This window comes from Gadus morhua, chromosome 16 (assembly GCF_902167405.1).
Source record: "Gadus morhua chromosome 16, gadMor3.0, whole genome shotgun sequence".
In the NCBI taxonomy this organism is placed as follows: domain Eukaryota; kingdom Metazoa; phylum Chordata; class Actinopteri; order Gadiformes; family Gadidae; genus Gadus; species Gadus morhua.
Genome location: NC_044063.1, coordinates 20,515,791 through 20,530,855, shown reverse-complemented (window position 1 = coordinate 20,530,855; position 15,065 = coordinate 20,515,791). Strand labels below are relative to the sequence as shown.

The window sequence follows — 15,065 nt, the reverse complement described above, 5'->3', positions numbered from 1 at the left end:
TTATTAGTAATCGCTTTCTGTCAGGTCGGGTGTGTTTGCGCCACACGGGGACGCCAATGGTCTGTTTGAGTGGCAAGGAGGACCAATCTTTAGGATTTATCTGATAACTTATTACAACAAATAAATCGAAGCTACAACAGATCAAACATGAAATAAGTAAAATGCCTTATTCTTTTTCTTTAAGAAATTAAAATACAATGCTTTTTCTTTTTTTACCTCCAGGACCTTACATTTTAATTAATGTGCGGCTTGCTCTGCAAGGCCGTTTTTCCGTTGAGAAAGTCGGCTTTGAGACCCACAACCCGTATCTTATATTCATGAGTCTGTACTGTCTTTACAACTTATGCGGAAAGAAAAAGTCACAAAGTCCAAATCCAAAACCTGAAACTTGACAACGTTCTGTGCCAACCAATTTGCATGGGAAACCAGTCTTACCTGCCAACGCCCACAGAGAAACAGCCTGCCTACAAATATGTGTCTCACAGTCCCTTCACTGTGTTCCCTAACGGCGGTGAGTAGCACGACAGAAGGTCTGGAGGTCGGCCTGGACCAGGAACACACACCCGATGGACTCCAATCCACACTCATGTAAGCTGTTTATCACTAGTGCTAGCAATGTTATATTCAATATTCAGCATTAAATGGAAGGCATTGAAGGGCGATCACAGCATTGCTCTGTAAGCTTGTCGTCTGTTGTGAACGTCTCAACAGTCAATTGCAAACGCGTGGAAGCTATTATAGTCTGCCTCAGTTTATTGATTTCTGTGTTATAATGGTTGTGGTATAGACTGCCGAACTGCAATAGATGATAGACTGCTCTACCTGGCTATTTTTGCTGTAGTTTAGCACGATCAATGTTTATTTATTCACTTTTCATTCTGATCAATCTTATAACGCCCGTTGTATAACTTTTTTTTTGCATAACTTTATCTGCGGTATGACAATTAGTTGCATTGTTCAGATATTCAGCAAAACAAGGAAGTTGACATCTCCAACTGTGGGCCCTAGTCTCTAAAGTAGCCACCTCGTCTGCTTTTGTAAAAAGTGAAAGGTGTTGTTAGTCATAACTGATAACCTAAACCTGAACCTAACCATCGACCCAGAACTTAATCTGACCCCCAAAACGCTTTGTTATAGCCGGGCCCGATTTGGGAGGGCGACTACGGCTGGAGGGATTCCCCTCAGGTTCTATGGAAACCCTGGCCAATCCCGGGACCCCTTGCAGCACCCTGGATGGAGAGAAACACAACCATGAACATGGAGAATGTGTGAGTACACCGGAGATGGATTTTCAAGTTGGTTGCTTAATTAATTATTTCTTCCAATAAAATCTATTTTGGCTAGAAACTCCCTTATACCATTACTCAAACTGTGTGTCGCTGTGACTCACTCACTTGTGACTTATTACACAATATTCACAGAACAATAATTGATGCAACAACTTTATATTCTGACTTCTGTATATTCTTTTACCAGGGTTTTTCATTAGACAGCTCTCTGTCCTCAGAAGACAGTGACCAGGAGTGTGTCAGTAAGAAGCAGAAGAAAAAGAAGAAGCTGACAAAGAAAAAGAAGAAGGTATAATAATTTCTTGAAACATAATCAATTTAGTCATAGTCAAGCAATAAAGAAAGATCTGGGACAACTTGAACTCTGCCATGGTATCATCCTCTGTTGTGGATATGGCACGACCATGTGTCCCTCCCCAAGCTCAGCTTACATATATGTTACACATATTAGACCCAAGATCTTAGGCAGAGGTGAGGTGATATAAAACTCTGAATATACATCAGTCCTTGAGTTGAGACCAAGTACGACAGAAGGAACAGCCTATGTAGAGAAAGCCAAGAATCTGCTACTCCAACCCGAGTCACACGGGTGTGTCTCGATTTCCCAACTGCTGGAAAAATCCTTTTGGGTGGGTGTGTGTAAAGGTGTGGGTTGGTGTGTTTGTGTGGCTCCTAATAAGAGTCCCCTGTGCAACCAATTGCTGCTAAAAATGCTGATTCATAACTGAACAGCCATGGTCAAAACAATTCATAAAAACACCATCAACCTCTTTTTCTGAACAGGATTCCAGTTCATCGTCTTCATCGTCGTCCTCCTCTTCCTCCTCTTCTTCCTCCTCCTCTTCCTCATCTTCATCCTCCTCAAGCAGCTCGTCAGACAGCGACAGTGAGGTAATGTCGGACACAGCTAAATGCATGTGCTACAAGGAATAATGCATGCATTGAGATGCATGTTTGTGTTTTTTTGTATCGCTGCGGCATTGATGCACTAATGATTTATTAGATGCCTTTGAAAACTCCCATCAATCAATACCCCATATTAGGGCATGGACTTTGATTTATCCATGACATATTATCCCATTTGTGTGAATCACATTTTTTACACACACAATTCAATGTGCTGCAAAGACTGAACTAGAAACAAAATAATTGAGGAAAACAATAGACAAGAGAATACAACCCCAGCGAAACGAGGAAGATTAGCCAACAACCAAAAGTCTCAATTGATGTGTCACAGTGTCACAAATTAATATGATGAAAGCTTACCATAGTTTAACCTTAAGTCGAGATTGTACTTAACTATAAACAAGACCCACTGCAACTATATCTGATATTCTTGTGTTTATGAAATAAGTACCTTGTAGTTAGTACTTATGTTGCAATGTATCTTAATCTTAACCCAAGGTACAGACCTTTCTGTTGAGCAAATATGACAAACAATATAGCAATAAAAAGAAAGAGTTGGAAACCATGTCATTCTTAAAGAACGGTCGACAGCATTGGCTGGGGCTTAATTGAAATAGGAATTACACTGAGTCTCCTCTGCTCGGCTTGTAGGATGACAAGAAGAAGAAGAAGAAGAAGAAGAAGAAGAAGAAAAGAAGAAGGAGTATGTCTGGAGCAGTGTTGTGGTGTGTGAGCCGTGTAAGTATTACTACATGTTCATAACTTCACACAGCACACTATTGTATGTATCTAGGGGGTGAGTCTGAAGGGAGTTTCAGTGGCTTACTATTGCTCCCGATTCAAAGTTAATTGAATGCATTGTTACTTATTAAACATAGGTGTTTAGTGTTCACATGGCTGATTGGAGCAGTTGTAGTCATGTGCAGGTTTTGTTGACTTGTTTTATCTCACTCTCGGTCAATCAGTCAAGATTGGTTTGTGTTGCCAGCATAGACATATCGTTTCCTAAATACCTGCTAGGGAGGTTTCAGTGAACAATACAATCGTGTTCTGTCTCTCTTGATAGAGACTTAGGACAATGACTCTGATGAAATGTACAACTTCAGTCTATTTCCTTTTAAAATCTCAGTGGCAACAGCAGCGATTGGTCTTAACATTTCCATGAGCTGTATGTTGCATTTATTTACTAATATGATGTACAGTGCACAGTATTGCTTTTATTTTAAGTTGTGGATAAATTGTGTTGAATTTAGTTTTAAAGTTACAAGGCCGTCACATGCCTGGGTTTGACATCTGGATAACCAAGTACATGGGGATTGGTCACCCCTCTGGACATCTCCCTAACTAGCACCATCAAACCTCAAAAAGTCTTGCATACAAAACCCTCATTGAAAACTTTTTCAATGTTTTTTCAGGCCTCCCCGAAACCTGTATCTGTCAAAAGCCACCATCTGACATCGATGTGGATGTAAGAGGCAACAGTTCATCTTCTTTCTGCCTGCCTGTCTGTTTGCTTGCCCGCCTGTCTGTCTTTTGATCCAGCTGCCTGTCTGCCTCCATGTGTATATGTGTGTATGTGTAGAGAAGTATAACAATGTAATATTCATTATCTAGGAATTGGACCTGAGCGCATCAGACAATGGTGATGACCTAAAGGAAAAGAAGAAAGACAAGAAAAAAGATAAAAAGAAAGACAAGAAGAAAGATAAAAAGAAGGATAAGAAGAAGAAGAAAAAGAAGAAGAAGGTATGTACTGTATATAGATTCAAAGCAGAATAATTATCATTTAAACTAAAGGTTTGTTTGGATTGGACTGGTTTAGTCTGGTTTTTCCAAGGGTGTTGTAGGTTCAACCTGTTCCCTGCTGGTTGATCTTTAACGCTTATCCTCTAAATTTCATCCGCCGGCCAATAATTGTTTAGTTAATACGACTGAATGTGTTATAAATCGTTGTATCCTAGGATTCTAGCTCCTCGTCTTCCTCTTCGGATACTTCCTCCTCGTCTGATAGTGAAGATGAAAAGAAGAAGAAAAAGAAGAAGAAGAAGAAGAAGAAGGTATGGTTCCAGGCTGGAGGGAGGTGTTGATGTGTAGTCGTTATGAAGAAATACATATTTCGAGACCGTATAGATATGGACACGTCATAGTTTTATGCAACCCTGATATTCCATTCTGTCAGAGTGTCACCCCACCTTAGTGTGAGTGAACCGGGTATCATGTGCCCAGTCTTTTTTAAATTGATTTCCTTAAATATTAGAGGTGATAAGATCAGATGTTAATGACGTTATTTTATAAGTGTTTGGAAAATTGATAAAATGTCACTACAGCTACCGGCTTATGGACATTATAAATGTATATTTGTTCATGGTTCAAGGAACTCAAACTGGGGGCAGTCCGGTGGTTTACCGTGTAGAGCGCGTACCATTAAAGGTCCCATGGCATATATTATGGATGCTTTAATATAGATATTAGTGAGCCCCTAACACAGTATTTGAAGATGTTCCCGAAATTCAGCCGTGGTGCAGAATTACAGGCACTACGAGCCAGTCGCACGTTGAGCTTTCCCCAAACGCGCCGTTACAATGTCTGTAGCTTTAATGCAAATGAGGAGAGAGGCGGGTCAAGGAGGAGGGTTGGGGTGTGGCCATGGTACCATGCGCTCTATTTGCAGTGGATGTATCGCAATGGCGAGGCGCACACAAATTTTGGCCCCGATCTGTACATATTCTAGAACACTCCGGGTGCTCCGGCGGGAGTCCTGGAGCTCTTTATCTAATATCATATCTAATATCATACTATACATATATATCTATATCAGTTAATATATATTATCACAGCCAGAAGATGTGTGCGCCTCCAGACGATATTATGAATCCCAAACGACTGCGTCTGGTTCCCGTCTCTTGTTCTTCCACTTACGCATCAATCTGAAGTAGACTGAACCGCGACATGGAGGAGAAAGAGATTGTTGCCTGCGATTGTCTCCCGCCGGAGCCCCGCTGCCGAGGCACCACAGCCTCGGCGCTGCCCCCTGAACACTGCCTAGGCACCACCGCCTAGGCACCACCGCCTCGGCAGCGGGCAGCGGGCAGCAGGCAGCGCCGAGGTACCGCCGCCCCGCAGCGGTGGTGCTTCGCGGCGGTGCCTCACTGCAGCGGGCAGCGGGGCTCCGGCGAGAGACAATCACGGGCAACAATCCCTTTCTCCTCCATGTCACCGTTCATGTTCTTCAGGGAGTCAAAGCCAATCTACCTTTCCCCCAATTCATTTCTCAACCATGGCTGAGATAACCCCCACTGCAGTCTCGTTGTGGAAATACCAGAGATGTCAGAGAACCGACTTGTTATGCGCCATTACACCAACAGCAGAACGGTTCTCCAAATAACAAGAAGTGTACGTTACAGTGTGTGTAATCACACACACACACACACATGTGGCGCTCGCACGGTCGTAGCTCATTGTCTCATTTGCGGGACAAATTCTCTGGGCGGGCAAGGCAGAGAAAGGGGAGGTAACTTGGCCCCTTATGACGACATATGGGGCCACATTCCAAATCAGCGCACCTGAGATTCCATTTTTTCAAAGGCGGGCAGGATACCTAGTGGTCATTTTACACCGAATGCAAGTTTTAGCCATTGGGGGACCATAGGCAGGCTAGGCCAACTCATTAATGTTAGAAAACCTCATAAAGAGAGCTTTGGTCCCATGACATGCCACCAGGTGTGGTGTGATTAGCCGTTACAAGCCGTTTTGGAAATCCGCCCCTTCTGACATCATAGGTGGGCGTGTCCACCTAGATGTGTGCTGGATAGATCAGTCTACCAGCCTACCCAGTGGACTGTAGCAAACGTTACTCATCTATCCGTCACACATCTGGGTGGACACGCCCACCTGTGATTTAATGAGGGGCAGATTTCCACGGCTCCACAACAGCTTGTAATGGCTAATCACACCACACCTGGTGTCAAGTCACGGGACCTTTAAGGCCCAGTCCTTACCGCAGCAACCGGGGTTTAGTTTCTGCCCATGGTCCTTTGCTGCATGTCTTCCCCTCTAGCTCCCATACCTTCCTGTCTTAATCACTTTGCAATAAAAAGGATAAAACCTTAAGAACTATTACTCAAACTGATTTTAGCAATCATTCGAACATCTATCCTTTTCACCCATTTGGCCGGACCAGTTGTGATATCCGTGTATATCAATTTAGGAGCTGGCTGCAATGAACAAAAAAACATGTTCTTTGGTAGGACACCAGCTTGTCTCCTTCCTATAGTTAATCTACATTTGAACATATTGTCAGTTTCAAATCAAATACAATTCAAAAATACGCCTTTGTGTCTATTTATAGATACATATCATTTAAATATGTGTGTTGAATTATATTGTTTGTGTGTTTCAGGACTCCAGCTCTTCCTCTTCAGACAGTTCGTCCTCCTCTTCCTCCTCCTCTTCTTCCTCTTCTGACAGCGACAAAGATAAAAAGAAGAAGGATAAGAAGAAAGATAAGAAGAAAGATAAGAAGAAAGATAAGAAGAAAGACAAGAAGAAGGACAAGAAGGAGGATAAGAAAAAGGTACGTTTTCTTAGTTTTCAGATGCCATGTTGCGGTAAAAGCTCCTGTTGGCTGCTGCTGTATATTTGTACAGTGACCGTTTTCACATGACATTTGACCCACTATCCTTATAAAACTGTTCTAGGGAACCTACTGTTTTAGACATACATAGGTAGAAACATTCAAGGACACGCTATTTGTAACAATGTCCATGTCTGACAATGTCCAATGAATTACTTGCCAACACCTATGTGGAGTAACCTCCACTTAGGTGACTTTCATTTGGCTCCTCGGTAATGATACATTGCCCTGTGCTCCATGTTGCCATGAAGGAGATTGAGTGTTGTGATGATGACTGGTTAAACCTGTAACAGTTGTGCAGCCTCACACAGCCAGAGTCCAGCCAGGTGAGGCTGCTTCAACCAGCCGTCATCAACAAATCTCCAACAATGTTCAGCTCTGCCTGGGCCTGCTGAAGAATGTGGCATGGAACATTTATGGAACATAACATATCTTCCTCTCTACACAAAGTAGACAGAATCCCTACAGAAAATAAAATGAATGTCATTTTTTGGAATGATTATTATAAACTTTAATACAGGCTTGAGGCCCACAAGGCAAACATTACATTACATACAACAATACATTACATAAATATAAAAAGGAAAGATAAAATGCTCAAAAAGGCACTCATGCCAGTGTTCCCAGATCTTAGAAGTGTACTTGACAGAGCTACGGCCTGGATCTGTCATCAGAACAATTATCTAATTTGTAGAGCGGTCCAGCCTGCTTATAAACTTAAAGGTGAGGTTCCTCAACAGGGCCATGACGGTTGTTAGAACCAGTTTACAGAAAAGCTCACTGGCTCTGGTACTCCTTGGTTTCTTCAGGAGAATCCTAAGACACTCATTGTCACCACTTTCAACTTACGCTCTCCTTCGTGTACTTCACCCAGGGTGGAGCTGTAAAGAGAGGGGTGTAGTATGCTCAAAACAGGTTTATCTTGAAATCAACAGAAAAGTGGTGGAATTTTCTTGCCAACATGTTAGCTTGGACATGGAGCACTCTAACGTATCAGTGATAATGTGCCCAAAGTATTTAGTAGAGACACCCCCAGCTCTTCCCCAGATAGATCAAAAGTAGGGAACTTAATTTCCATATCATCCTTGGTCCTACAAACAATTACTACACTCCTTTTAGCATTATATTTAATCTCAACCTGGACTTGCATACATTCTGATATACCTGATTTAACGTGGTGAATATGTCGTTTGCTTTAATTGGAAAACGAGAAATGCATGAGTTATGTTCATGCAAGGGTGTGACTAGAGCTATGTTCAAACCCAACAAATTAAAATTTGTTGGGTTTGAAAATGAAACAGCGTGAGAGACATGACAAAACGTAGTGTCTTGCAGCAATAAATTGTTGTTAGCCTAACTTACCGTATATTTATATTGGTTTACTGTTTTATAGGACTAGAGCTCTCTTGTTGAGTATCGCCAAAAGAAGCTCCCATGATGCATTCTGATGTACAAGCCTTATTGTGCTTAATCCTGCAGGGGGAGAAGGAGGGCGGTCAGCAGGAAGACGAGGAGAATGTTGCTGTTGTTTCTGTTGCTGGTAAGGAGAAGTTCATCACAACGTGTTCTCTCAGAATGAATGAAAGTGGTCAAGTCTGTTGTACCTGCTGACCACTAAATATGTTGGTTCCTGTTTTTTCTGTGTTTGTGTGCACGTGTGTGTGTGTGTGTGTGTGTGTGTGTGTGTGTGTGTGTGTGTGTGTGTGTGTGTGTGTGTGTGTGTGTGTGTGTGTGTGTGTGTGTGTGTGTGTGTGTGTGTCTTTGTAAAGGTGACGAGGTTGCAGGACCAAGTTGTTATGGAGACAAGGTACTTTCCAGCTGTAAAAAACTATGTCATACAAGTACTTACTTGTCCTGCTTAGACTCAAGTGAGAGTAGCCAAATTATTTAGACTACAAACATGGTATGTACTTGCATGTGTGGTGTGTCAACATAACAATACAGAAAGGCAAATAAAGGCGTAACATGTACAAGATAAAATAATATCAATTTACATATTATTGACATGACATAACAATCAAACTGCAAGGTGAGAAAGACAAGGCATAAAACAACACAGACAATCAAATCATAATCAGTATTAATGGTCTTTGTTTAGGACAAGAAGGAGAACAAGCCCAAACGGGATCGCCCGGTGGCACGTGACCTCTATGGTATGTTTTGCTTTTCCTTGACTGGTCCAATCAATGGGAGGTTAAAAAAACAATGTATTTTCTGTACTGACGACCACATGAACTGTCTGGCAACCTAGCTGAGGGCGTCCAGGCACAGTCAAGGGATCAGGATCCTGGCAACGTGAGTGATGACGAGGGAGAAGGGGAGGCAGCCAAGGACGAGGACAAGAAGACAAAGGTGTTGAAGAAGAAGAAGGAGAGCAAGGTAAAGTTTTCCCCTCTGAAGACGGGGGAGAAGGCACGTGTGGCCATGTTTGATTGTAACATATATAGATTGGTTAGTTCAATGACTGGTAAAATGAACAGGACAACTATGGTGATGGGGAGATAATATTTCCATATGCATTGTATTTTCTTTGCCACAGGATTCTGGCGCATGTTCATCAGACAACGATGATGCCGGGAAAGACAAGAAGAAAGATAAGAAGAAAAAGAAGGTGAGAACTGACCTCTGATCCTTAAGTCTCCAGCCGTGTCAGTCTGTGCTATAGAGTCTATCGGCCTGTAGAGACTAGGACTCGTGGTGTAACTGTGTTGTGTCTCTCAGGACGATGGCTCAGACTCAGACAGTGATGATGACAAAAAGAAGAAGAAGAAGAAGAAGGTGTGTGTCTTGACTTTAGTATACACTGTAGATGTCACTTGTATCTGTACACACAGTAATCCACTTGTGCACAATATGCACAGTGCACATTTATTCTATATTCACTATGTATACATATAGTCACAAAAATTCACTACGTAATAATAAATAATGCATATTATTTTTAATGTTGTGAGTGATAGATATTACAAATATTGACTTTTAAAATATTAGCTATAATGCTGGCCTTTACAGGGGCCTATGCAGGGTCCTCATTGCTCTGTAATTTGGCCTCAAACAGCAGTAGAGTGGCTTGTTCACCACATAGCGCATGAAGCTCTTCTATTCAATTAAATGCAATCGGTTCATTAAGTTAAATTGAACCCTTAAGTATTTGCAAATGACCACTTAGGTAACTGGGTTAAAGTCTTATTAATGACTTAGTCAGAGCCCAGGCTTACTGTAAGCGGTGCCAGTTAATAAAGAGATGGCAGTCGTGTAGTACTGGTGATGCGCTCACTAAAATGAAAACTAAGACTATCTGCTAACTGACAAATGTGTATTTCAGAAGTCCAGCTCTTCTGACGACAGCTCCTCTTCCTCATCTTCCTCCTGCTCCTCCTCCTCTTCTTCCTCCTCTGATAGTGAGGATGATGAGGTGAGGACACCAAACACACAGGACACTCTTTCCATATCAAATGTCAGTTATGAACAGGAAGTCAGTGTAATTCTCTGAGACTTTCATCTTCTGTGTCTTCCAAAAAAAACTAAAGGACAAGAAGAAGAAAGAGAAGAAAAAGAAGAAAGATAAGAAGAATAAAGACAAGAAGAAAGATAAGAAGAAAGACAAGAAAAAGAAGAAGAAGAAGGTGAGAACATAACTCTGATCCTTAGGTCTCCAGCCGTGTCAGTCGGTGCTGTAGAGTCTGTCGGCCTGTAGAGAGGACTCGTGGTGTAACTGTTGTGTCTCTCAGGACGACAGCTCAGACTCAGACAGTGATGAAGACAAGAAGAAGAAGAAGAAGAAGAAGAAGAAGAAGAAGAAGAAGAAGAAGAAGGTGAAGGTGTGTTTCAGACTTAAGTGTCAATGTTACTTTTACCTTTTATACACAATAATCCACTTGTGCACAATATGCAGCACGCACAGATAATCTACATATCCTTAGTCATCTTCATGCAATTCAATTCAATTCATAAAATTATATTCACCCCTTACTAACTGGATTCAATCTATTAATGAATAAGTCAGAGCCCAGGCTTGCCGTAAGTGGTGCTAGTTAATAAAGAGATGGCAGTCGTGGAGTACTGAAGACTTTTTGGTATTTTACATTAAGTAAGGAAAGGACACAATGTCATTTAAATAATGAGCAAATATATGAAAAAAATATGATATGACTAAACTTTGTGCAAAGTAGCAGTTTGAAGAAATCAAGAGATTAAACATTTTCAATTGGATATCAAATTGTAAGCAGTGACAGTTAAATGAGGAGGCATTTTTGTGTTGCAAACATGCTAACTATTACCAGTTATTAAATGTCTATTAGTTACTGGAAAACTACGACTGACTGCTGACTGACACGTGTGTTTTCAGGAGTCCAGCTCTTCTGATGACAGCTCCTCTTCCTCATCCTCCTCGTCTTCCTCCTCCTCTGATAGTGAGGATGATGAGGTGAGAAGTCTAAACACACAGGATATATTTTCAATATTAAATGTCAGCTATTAACAGGAAGTCAGCATGATTCTCTGTGCCTTCAATCCACTTTCATCTGTGTCTTCCAAAAAGAAAAAGAACAAGAAAAAGAAAGATAAGAAAAAGAAGAAGGATAAGAAGAATAAAGACAAGAAGAAAGATAAGAAGAAAGATAAGAAAAAGAAGAAAAAGAAGGTGAGATTCTCATCCTTAAATGCCCTTACTTACGGAGGTCAGTTGGCATGTTTCAATCGTCTTTCGTGAGGCGTCTGCATTAAGTTTTTTCTGCTTTGAGTTACAGTTGACATTAGCAATTCAACTAATATTTTATTTTATTTTGTGAGAGCTTTAAACCTCCGGCCGTGTGAGTTTGCAGCTGCAGTCGTCTTTTGCAGGACTGGTAGTGTAAGTGTGTTGTTGTGTCTCTCAGGACGACAGCTCTGACTCAGACAGTGATGATGACAAAAAGAAGAAGAAGAAGAAGAAGAAGCAGAAGGTGTGTTTCTTCAGTGTCCATGGATAGGCAATGCTGCTTCTTGTAGCCACAATGATCCACAGTGTTTAAACGTGCCTTTATGTAAAAACGTTTTTTTCTTTACAATTAGTCAATGTATAATGGAATTAGAAAAAAAATAATGCCAATTTATTTCCCGATGTTCTTACAGGACTCATCTGACAGTGAGGATGACAAGAAGAAAAAGAAGAAGAAAGACAAAAAGAAAAAGGATGTGCGTATGTTGGTGGAATATTAACGCTGGCCTTTACAGGCGCCTGAGGGGGTCAGAACATCACGTCACGTGTGTGGTTTTTTCTGTTGGTTTCCCCGCATTCAGGCTTCCTCATCTGACTCTGATTCTTCTTGTGATGAGAAGAAAAAGAAGAAGAAGAAGAAGGATAAGAAGAAGAAGAAGAAGAAGAAGGAAAAGTCAAAGGTAAGGGAGAAGACTATCAATGGAACCGGTCAACTTTCGGGGTGAAAGCCACAGGATTGAAAAGTCGTCAATTAATTCTTTTTTGGTCTCCAGGACTCTGATTCTTCAAGCAGTGATGATGATAAGAAGAAAAAGAAGAAGAAAAAGAAGAAGAAGAAGCAGAAGAAGAAGGTAATCCATTCTAGTCAGATCAACGCATCAAGGCGTTTTATTTTTAGGAGACTGGTGCTGCAATGTTTCATGTGTTCACCAGGACTCCAGTTCAAGTTCATCTGACAGTGACAGCGGCAAAGATAAGGATAAAAAGAAGAAGAAGAAGAAGAAGGATAAGAAAAAGAAGAAGAAGAAGGTAATACTCATTCTTCAAGAAAAGTAAATCAATCGAGGTGATGCAACCTATTGTGGGATAAACAAACATCTTGATTATTACAGGACAAAGGTCCACCAAGTTCATGTGATAGTGAAGGTGGCAACGATGAGAAGAAGAAGAAGGATAAGAAGGTGAGTGAACGAACCATCAGGTTGATAAAAAACATAGAAATATAGAATTTACTGAACAGCATTTGATTGGTTCTCTGCTTGTCACACAGGGCTCATCAGGGAGTGACACTGACAAGGAGAACAAGAAGCAGGTGGGTGCTCATTTGTAAAGTCTCGTTCAACAGGAGAATTTAGATGTTGCATGACCTTCTGTTGACCTTCACAATAAGTGAATCCCTAAATCCCCAGGTCCATGATGAGCTCAAAAAGAGCCCATGGCAGTGTTGCAATGTAATTGCTTATGGGACGAGCATCCACGCTAAACAGCTGAACGCCAAGCGGGACTGAGACAAATTTTGATGTTCAACTTTCAGACTAACCTTTTGAATGCGCTAGGTGCTAACCAAATACATTGCAATCCAAAATTGAGAAAAAATAATGAAACTATATTGCCAGACATCTTTGAAAAACGTAAAGTCTTAAAAAGTAAGGAGTGAAAAGAGAATAAGTTTAGGTATTAAATATACATGACCTAATTAACAAGAGACTGCTTCAGGTCAGCTTTAAAAAAGCCCCGTTCAGCGCAGCCTATAGCGCCTCGAAAGCCTCCTAGACAGCCTCCAACAACAGACCCATGCCTATTGACGCCATTAACGTCATTGAGACGGAGCTTTAGTGTGCTCAGCCGTCAATGCAAACCATGAAATACCAGCTGAATCAAGTGGTTTCAATCTCTTCAAATGTCATGTTATCCGGCACCCCAGGACGCCAAAGACGACGGTCAAAGGGGAACGCCAACGGCGGGAGGCTCTGTTGAAACGCCGAAGTGTTCACTCCCCACGGAGAGGGAGCCCATCCCCGGGAGTGGCGGTAGCATCAGCACCGTCACACTGAAGGGTTCGCTCCCCAAGGAGAGGGAGCCCATCCCCGGGTGTGGCGGTAGCATCAGCACCGTCACGCTGAAGGGTTCGCTCCCCAAGGAGAGGGAGCCCATCCCCGGGTGTGGCGGTAGCATCAGCACCGTCACGCTGAAGGGTTCGCTCCCCGCACAGCGGGAGCCCATCCCCGGCAGCCGCGGTAGCAGCAGCACCGTCAGCTTCCCCAGCAGCTCCGTCAGCACAGTCAGGCTCAGCAGCGGCGGTGGCGGTACTGGTGGTGTTTGTGTTGGTGGTGGTGGTGTTGGTGGCACCAGCGCCCCAGCCCCTGTATTGCTCCCATCCAGATCATTGGTTAAACTGGAGCCTAAGGAGGTGGGCTTCGCCGAGCCGAAGTCCATCTCTCGCTTCGACACGCCCAGGAGCTTCGTGAGCTCCTCGCAGAGTGCCGTTGAGAGGGTCCCCATCCGCAGGCCCCCCAGCCCCATGGAGGCCCTGTTGGGGAACCCAAGGAGGACCACGGACGCTGGAAGTCTCCTTACCACCAACCCATCCACCACCACCACCCCCTCCTCCTCCACTACCACCAGCTACCTCACCTCAAGTGATTTACTAAGAGGCCAAAGGTCGTATCGTCACTGACGACCAGCACCAAGCTCCTGAAATTGTCCTACTGATCCAATCGTCTTCAGAATGGGAAAGATTATAATAATGTTTGGGGAAAGTCAAAGATGATTATATCAGTGATTTCTGAATATGTTGCAAAGAAAAATGTTGCCTGAAATTGCTTGATTTAATAAATGTTTTTTTTGTTGGCATTGTTCAGAGATTACCTCAAGGTCACGAGACAGAGGTACTTTTCAGCTGGCCACGTTCATTGCTATAATCTCATCTTCTCTTGCTTTTAAGAAAGAATGACACAATCCACATTTGGATGATGCTTCCTGAAATCAAAATAAAAATAAAATCATTGGGAATATGGAAACATAATTTGTGCCTCTGTTTGTTCTCTGAAGCCCACTCTCTAATTTGTGTGATACATTTGAACATGACACAAACATCAACATGAAGATTCCATTAAATTAACTTGAGTTTGAACGATCACACGTGTGCCGCGTCCAACACTAATTGGTAGCGGCTGTGGGTGGTCCAATCAGCTACATCTTTCCCGCCTCCACAGCTCCACCTGGGGCATATATTATAGCCTGGATGTCTAAAATGTATTATTATTCAAGTGATCCACAGAATTTCTGTATTGGTCTATCAGACGTTTACGAAGACTGAATTGACCAAATAAATCATTACCTTATTTTTCTTTGCAAATAAACCACCTAACGATTAAAGGAGTCACCGTTCATTTATTTTTATTTTTAAAAGTGTTGCGCTGGGTTAATGAATCTGTTGAAATTAAGTTACGGTCGGATAGTCAAAATAATAACGTCCTATGTGCTTTTCTAACATGTGTTCCTTGTCCTTGATGGAAAACGTCACGTTTCAAGGAGC

The 15,065-nt window shown here is 42.2% G+C and overlaps 1 protein-coding gene across 1 annotated transcript; it reads left to right on the top strand.

Moving 5' to 3' along the window:
• The first annotated feature begins 417 nt into the window (after positions 1-417).
• On the top strand, positions 418-14,552 carry LOC115561199 (cylicin-1). Its single transcript, XM_030381027.1, has 16 exons — positions 418-511; positions 2,856-2,933; positions 3,611-3,663; positions 3,810-3,941; positions 4,157-4,252; positions 6,595-6,768; positions 8,308-8,368; positions 8,598-8,635; positions 8,927-8,981; positions 9,080-9,207; positions 9,368-9,439; positions 9,550-9,606; positions 12,461-12,556; positions 12,640-12,708; positions 12,798-12,839; positions 13,452-14,552. The coding sequence occupies exons 1-16, from the start codon at positions 418-420 to the stop codon at positions 14,202-14,204; spliced, it is 1,998 nt and encodes a 665-aa protein (XP_030236887.1). The 3' UTR covers positions 14,205-14,552.
• The last annotated feature ends 513 nt before the right edge of the window (positions 14,553-15,065 follow it).

What these genes read in the sequence shown, in the direction of transcription:
- LOC115561199 (XM_030381027.1), top strand. Translation starts at nt 418, where the DNA reads ATGGGAAACCAGTCTTACCTGCCAACGCCCACAGAGAAACAGCCTGCC. An exon ending in CACTGTGTTCCCTAACGGCG is followed by an intron (nt 512 to 2,855) that starts GTGAGTAGCACG and finishes TAGGATGACAAG; the next exon opens with AAGAAGAAGAAGAAGAAGAA. An exon ending in AGAAGAAGAAGGAGAGCAAG is followed by an intron (nt 9,208 to 9,367) that starts GTAAAGTTTTCC and finishes TCTTTGCCACAG; the next exon opens with GATTCTGGCGCATGTTCATC.